Here is an 18816-nt window from a genome sequence, read left to right as displayed (position 1 = left end):
TAGTAGGAACTAATGAGAGTTGGACGGAGCATCTTCGGCCGAAGCCCCTCTAGTAGCAAAGCTTCCGATTTGACGCACGCGAAAGGGGATTGCTCGGATGCATCGAGTCCTGATTGACGTGAGTCTTCTCGCCGGTTGCCGACGCTACGTTCGGATATGTGTCTCTCAGCCAATCAGCTGCCAGGGGCGCGTCTGTTGCCTTGGCGCCCGCCAAAATGCAGCTTTGCCTTGTGCTCTAATAAAAATGCGTAAGCAGGAGCTAGGTCTTGCTTTTCTGATAGGTCTTGCCTTTCTACCGTGGGGCTGCTTTCGGGTTAGACTGAGGAGGGGAAGGGGTTTCCCCGCTGGTTTGTTTAAAGCAGTCTCGTCGATCAGAATGGAGCAGCTAAATTGGTCAGAAAGAGCGGCAAACCGGAGTAGAATCCGGACAACTAGCTTGTTGTCATCTGATAATCTCTCTGTTTCTGCTTCTTTTTCAGCCGTAAGGTTCGTAGAAAGAGCGCTAGTGTTCTTGGTTTTGCATAGGTCGGTTTTTAAATAAACGATGTATCACTTGTAGGGTGGGGTGTTTTTTAAGTAAACCAGAATTAATGAGATCTTGTCTGCTGAAAATGTCGTTTATCTTTTGGTCACTTGGGGTACTCAAAGGGCAAGTAAACATTGACTGGCAGAAACATGATTGTAAAAGGATATTTTCTGCGTTCTACTGGAATCAGATTGGGTTTAAAGACTGCACACGAAAAGGCACCACCTTAAAAAAATCTTTTATATATTCTCTTTAGTATTTTAAACTGGATTTATTAATGTGTTTGCAGAGATCTACAATGTCTGAGTGAAGTGTTTGGGAAATAGTTTTGTTTTTTCTTTGCAAAGAAATAGGTGCAAATCTCGTTTTTGTTAAAACCTGCATTTAGTTTTATATTTCACAATTACCATTTAGTCTTTAACTGCTTCATGTGTTTATGAAGGAAAAAAACTATAATTGGCAATTTGTTTACTTATTTTACAACCTTTTTCTCACAAGCTTAGTGTATTTTTAGCTGCTTTCTACCATTATGATGGTTCACTTTGTAAGTTAATGAAAGGGCCTAACTAGGTGAGATGATAGAGATCTGTGATTGGCTCTCCCATCTTTTTCAGTGTTAGTTAATATCGGCCACAGAAACAGGGAGACATTTAATTGGGAGGGACTACAGAGTTGGGAGAGTACAGATTCAAGCCTTTCCCCGTCATTGCTTTCCAAGTGTATATGCTGCACTGGTGCTTCCCAAACTGCAGTGGTAGCTCAATATCTCAGTTCGCCTGAAGCAGGATACCAAATGCCACTTCTCTCCCAACTCTTGTGCACCTCCATTTTTGTTTGTGGCGGTGGTGAGAGCCGCCGCTGCTTCATTAGATATACACAAAGAGACATACATGAACACTCACTCCTCTTTCTGGCCCAGCTTGCAACCTCCTACCTCCCTCAAGCCAGACCAGTAATGAAACTGGAAAGGAAATAAAAGAGAAAAGATTAAAGCACTATAGAATACAGAAGACACTCTATAGAGTGGCTCCTGTACTCTATGGCCCCTTCATCATTTCCTCTTCTGCTTCCTTCCTTGTTTTATTAGTGGCCGGGCACGAGGGAGGTAGGATGTGCTCTGGGCTTGGAGGGAGAGGTGGTGGCAGAGGACCATTGTGGGCAGCTCCTTGTTGAGAGGCTTGACAAAGAGCTGCTCTAGTGGTGATGGGCAGCCAGTGGTGGAGGCCCCCCCAAATCTGCCTCTTGAGGCAACTGCCTCTCCTTAACTCATAGAAGGCAACAGGGCCAGTGGTCTGACTTGGTATAGGCCATGTACCTCCTTTCAAGATATTCCCTCACTGGAGGTCTTCAGGCAAGAGGCTGGACAGCCATTTCTTCTGGGAATGCTTTAGATCTGCATTTCCTGCATTGAGCAGGAGGTTTGACAAGATGGCCCGTCAGGCCATCCAACTCCTTATATCTGTGATTGTGTATTAGCATACACAGAAAGTTTACTTTGTCTAAGGATAAGAACTGCCCACTCTATTTCTGCATGAATCACTATTATGAGCTTCTTTTTGAGAGGCTATAATTGTGCCCTTCAGTAACTGATTGGATGATCCATGCTGACATGGCAAAATTATCCACTCCCAGTGGAAATTAATGGAAGGAAGATCAGAAGAGAGCAATGGATCAGGCAGAGACACAGCAGGCACCCTCCTCTTTGGGTTGGTATTTTGAACTTACAACAGCCTTTAGGTCAGGGCTGGTCAGCTTCGGCCCTCCTGCAGATTTTTATTTATTTATTTGATTTATATACCAGCCTTCCAAAAGTGGTTCAGGGTGGTTCACTTAAAAAAAACACACACACACACAATTAAAAACAAAAACCAGTTACAAACAAATTACACTTACAATTAAAACTAGATAACATTAAAACTAAATATCATTTACAGACTATTATGGGAGCCTACAATTCCCACAATCCTTGGATATTTTCCATTGTGACTGGGGATTATGGGAGTTGTAGTTCAAAAACAGCTGGGGGGCTAAAGTTGAGCAGGCCTGCTTGAGATACCGAGGCTATTCTCACGGTCATACAAAATCAGGCTAAGGGAGCCTAGCCTGATTTTGTATGCCCGTGAGAACCACTGGGCTTGCAGCTGAGCCCAGTCTCATGAAAGCGGGTCACCTGCTAAAACAACCCTCCCCTAAGCCCAGGTTAGCGGAGCGAGCGCTCCACTAACCTGGGCTTTTTGGTCGTGTGTTTCCGTGGCGCTGGTCTGTGCCGTGGCAATTCACGAGTAGACCCCTGACTGGGAGGCTTAAAAGCAGCCTCCTGGCTCGGGGGTCTCTCCAGCATGCCCTGTGCACTTGTGCAGGGCATGCTGGAGTTTCTGGGGGCCACGTGGCCCCTGATCCCGCCAGCTCCGTAACAGAGCCGGCAGTTGTGTGGGTGGCCGATCTGGCCACCCAGGGCTGCCTCCCTGCTCATCTGAGGGTAGAGCGAGCTAAGCCCACTCTCCCCGCTTAACCCCTAGAGGCGAGTCTCACCGAGCATGAGACTCACCTCACTGAATGACTGTATTGGCAATTGTACACACAGTATGTAAGTAAACCCCTCTTAAGGTAGAGGGAAGTAAACATGCTTTGAAGAAGAAGAAATTTGAGCTGTTGCTAATGACAGAGTGACACAATTCCATACCTGCCAATATGGGGAAAATAGGGACATGTTAGCAGATTATTTATTTATTTTATTTTACATATTTGTATACCGCCCAAAATTTATGTCTCTGGGCAGTTTACAGTAAAACATTACAAATTACAACAGAAAATGATTAAAACGTTACAACAATTTAAAATTTTAAAACAATGTTAGAAACTATTAAAACAGTATTTAATTAAAAGCCTGGGTGAACAGATGTGTCTTTAGGGACTCTTTAAAAAGTTGTCAGAGAGGGGGAGGCTCTTATTCAGCAGGGAGCACATTCCAAAACCTTGGGGCAGCGACAGAGAAGGCTGGTCCCCAAATAGCCAACGGACAAGCAACTGCTGACGAACCTCTCCTGATGATCTCAGTGGGCAATGGGGCTCATGGCAAAGAAGACATTATCTTAAAAACCCAGGATCTAAGCTGTTTAGGGCTTTATAGGTTATAACCAGCACCTTGTATTTTGTCTGGAAACTTATTGGCAGCCAGTATAGCTCTTTCAATATGGGAGTAATATGGTCTCCCCTAGATGACCCAGACACAAACTTGACCACCTCATTCTGGACCAGCTGCAGTTTCTGGACTACATACAAAGACAGCCCCACAGAGCACGCATTGCAATAGTCAAGTGCATTGCAATAGTCAAGTCAATAGTCAATATTTACCAGCAAATATACCATTGTTCAGAGATCATTTATCTTAAGAAATGGATACAGCTGTGTATCAGGTGAAGCTGATAGCACTTCTGGCCACTGCCTCAACCTGGGACACCAGGGCGAGGCTTGGATCCAGAAGCACCCCCAAACTGTGTACCTGTTCCTTCTAGAGAAGTGTGACCCCATCCAGAACAGGCAGATCAAAATCATCTCTCAAGTTTCGACACCACACAAAGTACCTCTGTCTTATCTGAATTCAGTCTTAGCTTGTTACCTCTCATCCAGTCCATCACCGCCTCCAGGCAGGCATTTACGGGGGTTATGCCTTCTCCCAATGATACTGACATGGAGAAATAAATTTGGGTGTCATCAGCATACTGATAACACCCTGCACGAAATCTCTTGATGATCTCTCCCAGTGGTTTCATAGGGAAGTTAAACAATATTGGAGACAATATGGAACCCTGAGGGACACCATACAAAAGTTCACATTTTGAAGAATAACAGTCTCCAAGGACCACCTTCTGGAACCTGCCTGAGAGAGTGCTATGCTGAATGCCCCCGCTTAGAAGTATTGTTTAGACTTTGCTTAAAAGAGGATTTTAGAACAGATGAATGTGTATAATCGACCTGAAAATTTTCACCCATTCCTTCTCTTTTCAGTAAAAACAGCATCATGTCGAGTAAAGGATCCCTTGAGGAAAGTCCTGAAGACAATGTCGATGAGGTTAATAAGGCTTTAGAGCACTGCTTTAAACAATTCAAGTTCAGAGAGACTCATCCACATGTTTTCTTTAAAGTGAAAGCAAGTAGATTTGGCCCAGCCAGATCTAGACGCCGCATTCTTATTGCCCCTCCTATGAAAGGAATGGCTCCTACTAGCCCCAAACCCCACGTGCTCCTTGGCCCAAAGGAGAAAGAGCATACTTTGGAAGAACGTCTTGCAGAAACTACAAAAGATGAACTACAAGACCTGGAAGCTTGGATTCAGGAGAGGAAAAAACTGTGGGACCTGTTGAACAACTGTGTGAATCTTGAGAAATGGTTAGAGGCCAAACAGCCCGTGAATGAGCTGGAAGCAAGTGTGTTGGGGAAAATAAGGGAATGCAAAGAAATGAAGATGGCTAAAACTGAAGCCCAGTTAACTACTTCCAGCAGCACTGAGGTAAGTATAGCAGAGAGTGTGGTGTAGACAGAGTGCTGGACTGGGCCTGGGGAGACCCAAGTTCAAATTGGCCACAAAACTCACTGGGTGACTTTTGGATTAAGTTTGAGCCTTTTCTCTGGATTGCATTTATTGGCCCATATCCAGTCCATCGCTTCGACACTTCCTCCAGCCCTCAGTTCCCTAGGATCACCTGACATAATGACATACAGCTGGGTGTCATATGAATATTGATGATGATACCTCAGCCCAACTCTCCCAACAGCTCCCACCTGTGGTTTCATGAAGGGCCAGTCTCTCTCAACTTAGCCTCCCCAGCCACCCAGAGTTGTAAGGACGAGGGTAGGGTACATGCACCGCCCTGAGCTCCTTGGAGGCAGGGGGAGATAAAAATAGAACACATCATGATGATGTTTCCACAGTCTTGCACCCCTTGGAATGGTTTGCCAGCTTCCCTGCTGCAAGCATGGCTTCTCAGCTAGTCCTTAAGAGTTGGCAAGGAAGCTCTAAAGGCGCAGATTGTTTTGTTGGGTTCTTGGATCCCTGTGTGGCTGGAGAGAGTAGAGCTAAAACAACACTTCACATAAATCCAGAAACTGGCAACATTTCACATTTGATAGTTTTAATTTCCAACATTTTCCAAACCCCTCATTTGAAATCTAAGGGATACTGTATTTACCTGAACCCAAGACTAGTTATTTGTTAGCATTTAGTGGGTTATCTTAATACTATCTTAATAACCCCCTAAATATTATACCTTTATAGTGTGTATATATGTATGTGTGTGTATAGATAGATAGATATAGATATATATACACACGCACACAGTATAAAGTAATATATTATTAATATATTATATATTATATTACATCTTTATAGTTATATTAAATTCAGATTCATCTTCCTTTTGAATAAATATAGTTTGTTTTTTAAGTGGCGCGTCTTAAATTCAGAGTCGTCTTGTATTTGGGTAAGTACAATAGTTCTGGAAAACAAATGCCTGATTGGTGATTACCATCATTCCGAGGCAATAACACTTGCCTCAGAATGATGTCATTTTTTCTTGCCATTTTTATTTTATTTTTGCTTGCTAAAATGCATTTTATCTAACTACATCAGTAGCTGGTATTATGAGGGAACGGGAGAAAGAAGATGCCAGTTAAATTGTAATATTGAGAAGACTTTGCTTGAGGATGAATTCCCCACCCAGAGGAGCTCAAAAGCAGCGTGGTCAGCCCACATTTGTGTTATCCTTGATGTATATCATGTTGAGACAATGCAGGCAGGTGGGATGCCATTCATATCCAAATGCAGATGTGTCCATCCACAGAGCATTGCTATCAGCAGGATGCAACTTTGGATTCACAGCCGAATGTGTATTCCCAGTTAGTCATGCAAAAAAACCCGAGAGAGCTGCATCAAAGAAAAAAAGCCTTGCTTTGCAGTTTTGATGCACAGTGAAACCAGCAGTACAGTGAAGTGTGACAGTATATTGGACCAGGTGTTTGGTCACCAGGGACGTATGTGTTCCCTCACCCCCACCAATTCAGAGTGAGAGCAACAGGAAGGCTTCATTTTCCTTCAGTGATCTTGTCACATAGCCATATCTGATTGGCTACTCCAGGTCTTTTAGCCCAGAACTGTTCAGCCTTTCTAAACAAGTGTACCCCTTCTGTCTCAAAGCTTAAGCTCAGAAACCCAACAGATTCACATAAATTTAAATGTTACAGTTATGAGACAGGCTGCTACAATCACTGGCTCCATAGAGTAAGTTACCCATTCAGGGAGGAAGTGGGCAATGGGGGCCCAGGGCATGTGCCACCTGTGCCCCCCCCAAAATATGTCCCTGCACCCCACATTCCCCCCCTGCATAAGTCTTTAAATGAGGTTTGTGTACCCTTGGATGAAAATCCCTGTTCTAGCTAATCTAATTTCTTAGTGACATTTCTTCCTCATTGGAATACAATTGCCAAGGTCCTTCTAAAAAAGGTTGATGTCTTTCAGCATCTGATGCCAAAGAGAGAACAAAAGAGAGTCATTCCTCTGATTCACGCTCCATACCCCGAGTCCCTCATCACACTGCAGAATATTCTGCACAAGCACAAGCTCAAGTTGGTGGATATATTCAGCAAAGTAGACAAGTCCAGGACCATGAAGTTCAAGAGAGCAGACTTCCTGAAGGTTTTACAAGCGGTAGGTAGGAAACCCTGCTTATGAATATGCCCCTGGTTAGATGAATATTGATGTGAGGATTCTCCCCATAAGAAGAAAGAAGCCCTATCCAACCCCAGCACAGCATCTCTCCAGTGGCTGTTGCTGGTATCTGCCTTATGTTTCTTTTTAGATGGTGAACCCTTTGGGGACAGGGAGCCATCTTATTTTATATTGATTGATTGATTGATTGTATTTTTCTATGTAAACCATTTTGAGAACTTTGGTTGAAGAGTGGTATATAAATGTTATTGTCGTCGTCGTAGTAGTAGTAGAAGAAGGTGAATCATTGGAGTGAGAAGTCCTATTTTTCAGCCTCTCTATCTCCATCTTGGCTAACCATCATTCCACAGTGAAGTCCTACAGCAAGCAAAGGGTGGACACTCTGGACCTCTTTTCACAGTCTGTGAGAGGTCTGAGGGGAGAGTGGGTTACACTTGTCCTCTCCCCAGACGATTGTCCTTGCTTCCCTGGGCAGGCGGATCGCCTGCCCAGATTACTGGCAGCTGCTCCTTGCAGCTCTGGGGGTTGGGGTGCAGGGAAGCACCACCACACGTCACCCCGCCCCCCAAAGCATACTGCGTGAGTGTGTGGTGCATTATTGGGGACCCACCCACCCACCCTGAGTGCCAGCCATGACACACAAGCAAATAAATGAGGTTAATGGAGGCCACTTTGCTACTGTGTCGTCACCTGGTTCGGGCCCGATCCCAGCAGTACACATGTGCATGCAAAGCCAGGCTGGGCTCCCTCAGCCCAGTTTTGCACGTGTGTGTGAATAGCCTCCCTTTGGATTCTCTTTGTATTGTAGCTGAGAAGGGGATGCCAACTTGGATGGGGTGATGGCTTGACTAGGGGTTTTTGCTTTTCAGCCAGTTGCCGAAACAGCAAGGGCTAGGGCTCTCTCTCTTTTATTCTTTTTCTAAAGAAGAAAGGACTAATAGTCAACTTGCATGCTGGGCTGTGTCCTTGGACCCACCCAAAACTGCGGGGCTCTTTCCCTAGGCTGAATATCCATGAACTTTGTCATAAGAACACAAGAAGAGTCCTGCTGGATCAGGCCCAAGAGTGTCCAGTGTCCTGTTTCCCACAAGTGGCCATACGGATGCCTCTGGGAAGTTCACAAGCAAGGCATGGAGGCAATAGCCCTCCCCTGCTGTTGCTTCTCCGCCACTGGTATCCAGAGGTATACTGCCTCTGAACATGGAGTTTCCACAAAACTACTACAACTAATAACCAGTGATAGAACTATCTCTTTTGTCTAAGCCTGCCTGTCTATCTATCTATCTATCTATCTATCTATCTATCTATCTATCTATCATATTTCTGTACCACCCAAAACTTGCATCTCTGGGTGGTTTACAATTAAAATCATTTAAATATTAAAATCATTAACATTAAAATCCTTTTTAACCCAAATTAGAAGTATTAAAACTATAAATCTAATTAAAAGCCTGGGTTAATAAATGTGTCTTCAGTGCCTTTTTTAAAGTTGCCAGAGATGGGGAGGCTCTTATTTCAACAGGGAGCACATTCCAAAGCCCAGGGGCAGCAATGGAGAAGACTTGTCCCAGAATAGCCAACAGAGGAGCTGGTGGCAACAGCAAACAAACCTCTCCAGACGATCTTAACGGGCGATGGAACTCATGGCGAAGAAGGCATTCTCTTAAAAACCCAGGGCCTAAGCTGTTTAGGGCTTTATAGGTAGTAACCAGCACCCTGTATTTTGCCCAGAAACTTAACGGCAGCCAGTATAGCTTTCAACACAAGAGTAATATGGTCTCTCTGAGATGACCCAGAGACCAACCTGGCTACCGCATTCTGTACCAACTGCAGTTTCTGGACTACGTACAAAGGCAGCCCCACATAGAACTCATTGCAGGAATACAGCCTAGAGGTTACCAGCATATGTACCACCGTTTTGAGGTTGCTCATCTCAAGAAATGGATGTAGCTGGCATATCAGCCAAAGCTGATAGAAAGCACCTCTGGCTACCGCCTCAACCTGGGACACCAGGGAGATGTTCAGATCCAGAAGCACCTCCAGACTGGGTACCTGTTCCTTCTGGGGGAGCGCAACCCCATCCAGAATTAGCAGTTCAAAATCCTCTCCCGAGTTCCGACCTTGCACAATGAGTACCTCCATCTTATCTGGATTCAGCCTCCATTTGTTATCCCTCATCTAGCCCATCACTGCCTCCAGGCAGTCATTTAGGGAGGTTATGCCTCCCTTTAAAAGTCACCTTTGCTGTTGGCCATTCCCACAGCTCAAGGTGCCCCAACTCACTCACATATGTCTTCTGGGACTTGCTGAGTGACCTGGCAGGTTATCCAAGGACCAGATTTTTTAATGTTGAGTTGGTCACTCTAGGACCAAGTGATCTAAAAGGAGTTGTTCTGCCTCGTGTAAAAGTACATTCAGTAATCCAAAAGCCTTTGGTTTAAAATGAGAGTTAAGCTGCTTTACATTTTCACTTGTGCCCTACAAAGAATGGAAATTGCAAGTTAAGGTACACCTGTGCCATCTTAACATCCACACCATATAAGCTGTAAATACTTTGCATGGCTTTAGAAATGAGGCTCCGTGCAACCAAACTTTGCCTTGATCAGAGATGCATCAGGCAGAAATTCATCAGGGGCATCTCTAGGAAGTGATAGGGAAATTGCACCTGTTAAATGTCTGCCTGGGTGCATCCCTCCCCAGCCCAATGTCCAGCTGAAAGACCAAGGAAAACTGTGGGTGCATAGAGCCTCATTTCTAAAACCCATAATCATATACCAGACTATATTAAAATCTTTACAGCTTACATGGTGCGAAAGTTAAAATGGCCAGGTGCACAGGCATGCAGGCACACAAACACAGGTACACATGCAGGCACACACAGGCATATGCACACATGCAGAGGAGCAGATGCGTGCATAATAATAATAATAAATAAATAAATAAATAATTTGATTTCTATACCGCACTTCCAAAAATGGCTCAGGGCGGTTTACACAAAGAAATAACAAACAAATAAAATGGTACACTAGTGTGTACATGCACAGGCCATCTGAGCCGTGGAGGCCATCTGAGCTTTGGGAGCGGAGACAGGGACAGCCGGCAGGGAATGCTGGCCCTATGGGGACCGAGAGGAGTGGCAGGCAGGAGCATGGCAGTGGGCAGCAGGATCAGGGCAGTGAGTCAGTTGCTATGTTTATTGTGGGCAGTGCTGTGGGCACTGTAACCCCAACATGCTACTGCACAGACTCTGTTAGCGCTAAAAACTTTGAGGATCAATTGTAAAATGACAATCAACTGGGTCCCAGAGGGATATACAAAAGGCACTTTTCCTTTCTGGCATGCAGTCTAAAGGCTGAAACTATGCAAATGGACTACAAAATCATTTAAATAGCACTTCTTCAGTCCGGAAATAAGTTGCCAACATTTTAAACTGCTCCATCTAAGCCAGGGATTCTCAAACTTGGGTCCTCAGGTGTTATTGGACTTCAACTCCCATAATCCCCAGCCTCAGTGGCCTTTGGTTGGGGATTATGGGAGTTGAAGTCCAATAACACCTGAGGACCCAAGTTTGAGAATCACTGATCTAAGCCATTTCCCTACAGATCTTTACCAAATTTGCAGGGGAAGTTAACCCCTGCTAACTTAGCAAAGAGACACCTTTAAAAGTGGCGATTCTCCTATATTTAGCAGGGGGAGAGCAACTGGCTGTATCCAGCTCCAGCACAGCACTCCTCCAGTGGCTGTTGCTGGTATTTGCCTTATGTTTCTTTTTAGATTGTGAGCCCTTTGGGGACAGGGCACCATCTTATTTTTGTATTATTTATTCTATGTAAACCGCTTTGAGAACTTTGGTTGAAGAGTGGTATATACATCATCGTCGTAGAAGTAGTAGTAGTAGTAGTGTCCCTTGCCACCTAGTGAATGTGTGCTGATGGCAGACAATCACAGGCAGATTAGACAAATGGTTTTGATTTTCTAAGTAATAGAATGTTCAGGGCTTATAGTGGTGGAATGCTGAAAAACACTCTCCAGCTTAAAACTATACTGGCGCTGTTGCACCAGTATAATCCACTAGTGGGCCTATGAATCTCCTGAATGAATTCCTGAATCTTATTTCCTTATAAGAAAAGGCCTTGCATAAGGACAGCCCTGTGGGATCAGGCCCAAGGCCCATGCAGTCCAGCATCCTGTTTTACACAGTGAACCACCAGATGTCTCTAAGAACCCCCCAGGAAGCAGTGAGGCATGCCCTCTCTCCTGCTGTCGCTCTCCAGCAACTGGTATTTGGAGGCATCTTCTTGCCTCTGAGGCTGGAGGTGCCTGGGCAGGGACCTTGGTTTCTCTTATCCCATTTCTGCCATCTCACCAGTTAGACTCCTCATTGCCTACCACACCCTTCTCTTGTCTTATGAACACAAGACTTCCTTCTGTCAGCTTCTCAAGCAATCAAGGGGATTGCACAGAAGAGGTTTGCAGCAACTAGCATATTTATAGCTTGTCTTTTCTCACATTGAGAAGAGGCAAAGGAGGTGGTTTTGCATATTTAATCTTTCTTCATCCTGGCAGTCAGCTGCAGTTCTAAGCTTTACAAAGCAGCTGTGGTTATTCTGTCCTCAGCTGGGAGTCTACTTAAGGGTGCTGTCTCTATTCTCCTGACAGTTTAATCATCTGTGGAGAGTGAGGAGAACCATGGCACATCAAACACCACCAACCACAGATTTCCAACTGAAGTCTTCATTGTGCCAGCCACCTCTGCATTCTGTTACAAGTCCTGCAAGATTAAAATCTCATTTAAGGCATTAAATGGATTTGGACCCACATGGACTAGGGGCTGCCTTCTCCCTGTGTCCTGTTCTGATGCCCTAGGGCAGGTACCACCTGGTGCATGGGTTTGGTGCTGCTGCTACTGATCTTGCGTGATGGTGCCACATGAACCAGTTGGGCCAGCAGTGACTAATGAACAGATTGACTCAGTTTCTGTGTGGATTGCAGGGGCAGGCATGTTAGTTCAATGAACCTGGTGGTCCTCTGTCTGGAAGCATCTTTTGGGCTCAACTGTGTGTGACTTTCAGCTGCATGTGATTTAGCCCTGAAATATTTTTACATAATGCAGCTGCAGAGACTGCAGTCTTCAGAGGGAAACATGAGCAGGAAGGGGACTCAACACTTTCCGTTTTAGTGGATTTAGTGGAATCATGCCTCGGTGCCCCACAGCTGCTTTACCCCTGGCAGTGGGGAGGCAGCTGAAAGGGGTGAATTTTAGGGGGAGAAATGGGCCTTTTTGTGATAACTACTTGTTAAAAATTGGGAGTCAGATTATCTTGCCTGTTTACTGCAAATCACTCAGAGATCTGCTAGTAAATGCTGGTCAACCTTCTGCCAACCCTGCTTTATACAACTGAAGAACACAGTCTCCTCCATTTAAAAAACAACAAAAAACAACCCAGTTCTGATTTTTCCCAACTCCTAAGCAGCAGCAATGTGTTTCCCCCCCACAATTCCCTTGCCTTATAAAAGTTATCTGTTCTTCACACCCACTTATGTAAGAAATGATTGCATCTTCTGATTTGTGGTTGCCATCTTCACATTTACTATGTTCACACTTGATTGCAGTCTTGATTTGTTTCCAGACCAAGGTGCCTATCAGTAACGATATCTTGGAAGACGTGGTCATCTACCTCACTTCTACAAGGAAAGGAAACTACATAACCAATGATGATCTGGTTGAGTGTCAGAAAATATGGTTGGATAATTTGAGAGATCAATGGAGATCAAAGCCAGGTAAAGGAAAATGCAAGTGGTGAAACAGCTTGCTATTCAGTCTTGACATCCCTAACTTGTAGGTTTTGTTCTTGGCTTCAGTTGCAAGTAAAGGAAAATCTGTGGGTTCTTTTAGGAATAGCTTATACTGTAACAGTGGTGGCAGCTCAGGTCAAGCTAACACTCCAGTGTGTAACTTTATGCTGTTGAGTGTAGCCATTAACTGATTGATTAGGTGCCGTCAAGTCGGTATCGACTCTTAGTGATGACATAGATAGATTCTCTCCAGGATGATCTGTCTTCAACTTGGCCTTTAAGGTCTCTCAGTGATGCATTCATTGCTGTCGCAATCGAGTCCATCCACCTTGCTGATGGTCGTCCTCTTCTTCTCTTTCCTTCAACTTTTCCCGGCATTATGGACTTCTCAAGAGAGCTGGGTCTTTGCATAATGTGTCCGAAGTATGATAGTTTGAGCCTGGTCATTTGTGCCTCGAGTGAAAATTCTGGATTGATTTGTTTTATGATCCATTTATTTGTATGTTTTCCTGGCTGTTCATGGTATCCTCAAAAGTCTTCTCCAGCACCAAAGTTCAAAAGTGTCCATTCTATCTTGCTTCTTCAAAGTCTAGCTTTTGTATCCATAGAGTGTCACGAGGAAAACCATTGTCCAAACGATTCTAAGCTTTGTACGTATAGGCACATCAGGGCACCTAAATATCCTTTCCAAGGACTTCATTGCAACCCTACCAAGTGCTAGTCCAAGTGTGGTGCATTTCTTGACTGCTGGATCCTTGACTGTTGATGGTCGATCCTTAAAGGCAGGAACTATCCAAGACTTCAGTGTCTTCATCATCAGTTCAGAGGCTGGTTGCTGTAGCCGTTTTCATTAGTTTAGTCTTCTTTACATTTAGTTGTCCCATTTTTTTCACTGTGCTCCTTGACTTTCATTATTAGAGCTTGCAGATCATACGCATTCTGAGCGATCAGAGTGGTGTCAGCATAGCGCAAGTTATTGATGTTTCTTCCTCCAACTTTAAAACCATGCTCATCTTCTTCCAATCCAGCTTCTCTCAGTATACATTCAGCATATACGTTGAATAAAGAGGTATACAGCCTAGTCTTACCCCTTTGCTGATCTGGAACCAGTCTGTTTCACCATGTTCTGTCTGGACTGTGGCTTCCTGTCCTGTGTATAGGTTTCTCATGAGAACAGTGAGTTATTCTGGGATGCCAATTTTCCTAAGGACATTCTACAACTCGACTTTTCTGTAGTCAAAGCAAATATTGACTTATTTTTGTTATTCTTTGGCATTCTCAATTATCCAGTGTGCAACAGCAATGATGTCTCTTGTTCCTTGGCGTTCTCTGAAACCAGCTTGAACATCCAGCACTTCCCTTTCCACGTAGGGCTCTAATCTGCTTTGGATGATCCTGAGCATTATTTTGCTAGCACGTGAAATTAAGGATATTGTGTGATGGTTTGCACAATCTGTTAAATCTCCTTTCTTTAGTATGGATATGTAATTGACCTCTTCCAATCTGTTGGTTACTATGGCTTTCTCCTAATTTGCTGGCATAGTTTGGTTAGAGCCTTGACTGATTCTTCTTCTGTTGCCTGCCATATTTCTGTAGTTGTTCCATCAATTCCTGTAGCCTTCCGACTTGTTAATGACCAGAGTGCTGATCTAACTTCATCTTCCCATACTAGAGGTTCTTGCAAGTAGGGAATATCTTCTAGGGTATCTTGGATGTTGACGTCCCTGCTATACAATCAGCCCTCGGCCATGTCTTTGCTGATATAACTGAGCTCTTCCACCTCCTTGCACCAATACTGTAATCAGTTTGATTTCTGTGTACTCTATCTGGTCATGTCCATGTGCATGGGCACCGCTTTGGTTGTTTGAAGAATGTGTTAGCAATGAAGAGATCATTGGCTTGGCAGAGACTAATAAGTCGTTCTCCTGCTTCATTTCTGTTTCCTAGGCCATACAGTTCAACTGTGTTTCCCACCTTACCATTTCCTACTTTGGCAATCCAGTCTCCAACCTCCAACAGAACATCTTGCTTGCATGTTCTGTCAATTTCAGACTGAACTTGAATATATAACTCATCAACTTCCTGTTCTTCTGCATCAGTCATTGGGGCATAGACTTGAAAAACTGTCATGTTAAAGTATTGTCCACGAAATCTAATTGATATTAGTCAATCACTGACTGCCGCATTATACCCAAGTACTGTCATTGCTATATCCTTCCTGACTATGAAAGCAACCCTGTTCCTTTGTTTTTCATGTCGAGTAGTAAATGGTAAGATTTTCTGACTGAATGTGTTCTATTCCAGTCCATTTTAATTCACTGATGTCCAAGATGGCAATCTGTAGTTGATTCATTTCATCTTTCACTGTGTCAAGCTTTCTCATATTCATGCTTCTTGCGTTCCACATTCCCATTGTTATTCTGACTTTGCAGCTTCGGATTTTCTTTCCCCGCATGGCAGCTGCTAGACATTCAAAAGGCTTCAGTCTAACCATGACATAAACACCGTCTGAATGACATAAACACCGTCGGTACTCTGAGAAATCCTCAGCTCTTCCTCAGTACTAAGCATGTTGAGTACCATCTGACCTGAGGGGCCCGTCATCCGGCACTACATCGCCAATCATTCTATTTTGTCTGTCCATGTGTTTTATCTATTTTTTTTGTCTGGCCATTAATACAGTATGCCAAAATGTGGCAACCCACTGATCCTTGTAACTGTGCTGATCTGAGTTTGCAGATGAGCCAGAAGAATAATTTTGGCTTGCAGTTTTGACAAGCATCTCTGAAGGATCCAAGGAATATTTTCATCTATGCCAAGATTGATCATCTGGAAGGAAAACAAACAAAATAGCTGAGGTTGATGGATATTGAGTGACTTGACTGAATCAAGCAGCAAGTCAGTAGCAGTGAGAGAGAATTTCTGATTCCAGTGTCAGTATTATGACTGCTTTCATGGAACCTTAGAGGATTATCTGTTCTTTAAAATGTTCAAAGCCCTCTCTTCACAGGAAATGACTGTCATTGGACTCCTCTCTGCATTTTTGCCTGGTGCAGAGAAGAAATCCAAATATGGTGTTAGAGATTCAGAATATTTTTCCCCCTCTTCTGTCACTTATGCAACACTCTCTGGAAGGGCTTCTGAACACACATTTTTGCTGGGGAATAATGTGCAGGCCATCCTTTTCTATGAAATTAGCAAACACCTTAAAATATGGGCCTGAATGCCTCTGATTTTAAGAAGAAAGGATATCATTGATGAGCCTGTAGCTCTGTGGAACAATAAATGTTTTTGCAAGGTCCCAGATTCAATCCTTAGCATCTCCAAAGGGAAAGGCATCATGTAAAATCCTGGAGAGCTGCTGCCAGTCAGTGTAGACAATACTAGCTAGATGGTCCAATGGTCTGATTCTATAAGGTGCTTTATGTGTTCCTAACATGTGACTGTTTTCCCCTACACTGGCCAGCATTCCATATTCCAGCCTCAAAATATTTGCAGAATGACAGGAGGAGGAATACAATGTTAAGAAGATTTAACCTGGGGGGTAGGGACTTAAGATACGGTAAAGCTAAAAAATATCAAAAGTGGCTCGTGTGTGTATTGATGCACCAGCAACATTCAGATCTCATTTTCTGGTTTACATTTGTTGTAGTTGTTGATGTTGACAGTGGCGCTCTTACCCCTGGACTTCGGGGCTGAAGCCTTGTGCCTCCATACCCCCTCGGGGGTCCCCAAATCCTCTTTAGTCTGTCCTGGATGGTGTGGAGGCTGCTGGCCCGCACTGCACTGGGCAGCCGAGTGTGATTATGAACTGTGCCGGGTGCTTTAGAGACGGGGGGCGGGGGAGTGGGGAAAGGAATATGTGGGATAAGAATTGGGAGATGATGCTTAATCTGCAGTGGGGGGAGGAGGGCTCCAGCAAGTGGGCGAGGGGGGCTTCCAAAGGCCTTTAGGTCCACCCAGGCTCCAGAATTACTTAGGTGCACCTTTGGATGTAGATACTCTTTCTAAAAACAATTGAACTGAATGTTAACCATTAGGAAACACAAAGAAAACTCGGCGATCAGCTTTGCCTTGCTTATCTCTGCAGTGAGAACCCATTTGTTCTGATATCTCATGAAGCTTTCTCATAAGGAGAAAGAGGCAGGATGATCCCCTGGAAAAAGCACGAAGAGGGTCTAAACATACCAGGCAGTAGTAGTGGGGGAGGTGAGACTTTGTCAGGTCTGTAACCTGCTGTCTGCTTTTTCTTTTCCCCTTCTAATCATGGTATGTAAGAGAGCTCTACTGCCCCTGAAGTTTCTTCCATTACTGTGAAGACAGGCCCATCTGCTCATACCAAGATCAAAGACTTAGAGTCTCCTGTACCTAAGAAACCATCCCTGTTGGAAGTTCCCCCCATCAACACTGAAATAGATGCCATGCATCTAACTTACAACCAAATGGAAATGGTTGGAAAGAGATACAAGGAAATGAGACGGCAGTTGAAGGTACTGGGTTTCGGTGGCATAACTTGATTGAACTTTTGGTGTTGAATTTTGAGAGCTGACTAGTAGCCAGCGGCTTTAAGCAAAGTCTGGTCCTCAAGGTGTGTGTGCATATACACAACAAAAGCCTGTCTTCCCTCGGAATAGCACTACTCCTCAGAGGTCCTCACTATCCTATGGCTGCTATCATGTCTGAAGCTTGTGACTGATCTGGGTTGATATTGCCAAATTCTTATGGGTATTCAGTTTGTAGGATGGAGCAGAATATAGCAGCAGCTGCTGCTGCTGCTACTAGAACCACTTCTATATAACCAGACTTGTGGAAGCCTATCAGACACGAAATGGTTTACTGTTTTACAGGCCTTTGCCATTTCCTCTCTAAGTGTGTCTCCTGCCACCCCCACCCCCACACACACCCTTCAAACATTCTGCCTGTACCAGGTGAACCCTGTTATCCATGGGGTTTGTGTTCTTCGCTACAACTGTTGATAACAGGGCATTATGGGAACTGGGGTTAGGTTCTTGGAGGCTGGAAAATGGGCAAAAAAACATGAAAAATACTCAGTCAGTCAATCTTTGTTACAGCCATTGACCAGAAAAAAGATGAAAAATAGTAAAATTAAGTGCCCTACTGTGCTCCCCAGGTCTCCAGCTGTCCAGGAATGCCCCCCCCCCCGACATCCCAAGTTTTCAATTTTTCCATGAAAGATCACAGGGAAAATGCTTTTTTAAACTAAGTGAGCCACAAAATGGCTCCTTTTCACAAAATGGTGACCAGAAATGACCTCCAAGGTCATTTCTGGTCATCCTAAAATCATGGATACTTGGATTTTAACCCTTTTGTATCTGCGGATAACCGAGGTCGGGTGGCATTCAGGCTACCACAGATACGCAGAACCGCAAATAGCAGTACCTCAGTTAGCAAGATTGACCTGGTAATTTCCTGTGGGCGTGCATACACAACTCATGTGAGGCAAGGACTTCAGTAAACATAGCCACAGCTTGCTGATTTGGGGGTGACATAAAGCCCTATTCAGACATATAGTAAGTGTGTTAAGGTGTCCATACACATATACATGTTTTTATGTGAATGACTGCATGTGTGTGTTGATTTTAAAAATGAATCTGGGTACAGCCCCCCTGAAATGCAGGATGTACATATGTTCTGCATAATGTATGCATAACTGTACATATGTATAGATTTGTATGTGTGTGTACACTGTACAGAGATTGCATGTGCATTGAACAAAACATGTAAATAACTGCGTACAGATAGGACTGAA

The 18816-nt window shown here is 44.1% G+C and overlaps 1 protein-coding gene across 2 annotated transcripts in view; it reads left to right on the top strand.

Annotated features, from left to right (window-relative positions):
- The first annotated feature begins 208 nt into the window (after positions 1–208).
- Positions 209–18816, top strand: part of EFCAB12 (EF-hand calcium binding domain 12) — a 48472-nt gene continuing 29864 nt past the window's right edge. Inside the window, exons 1-5 of one of the 2 annotated variants that reach the window (XM_053299514.1) lie at positions 209–486; positions 4535–5036; positions 7041–7229; positions 12881–13031; positions 17325–17536. In XM_053299514.1, the coding sequence (XP_053155489.1) occupies positions 245–486; positions 4535–5036; positions 7041–7229; positions 12881–13031; positions 17325–17536 (1296 nt within the window). In that variant the 5' untranslated portion in view covers positions 209–244. Of the gene's footprint in view, positions 487–1637; positions 2233–4534; positions 5037–7040; positions 7230–12880; positions 13032–17324; positions 17537–18816 lie in introns of those variants that run through there. The other variant, XM_053299515.1, reaches the window with a different exon arrangement.

This window comes from Hemicordylus capensis, chromosome 2 (genome assembly GCF_027244095.1).
Source record: "Hemicordylus capensis ecotype Gifberg chromosome 2, rHemCap1.1.pri, whole genome shotgun sequence".
Lineage (NCBI taxonomy): Eukaryota > Metazoa > Chordata > Lepidosauria > Squamata > Cordylidae > Hemicordylus > Hemicordylus capensis.
The sequence above is the reverse complement of the archived record's forward strand: the minus strand, read 5'-3'. Positions and strand labels throughout refer to the sequence as shown.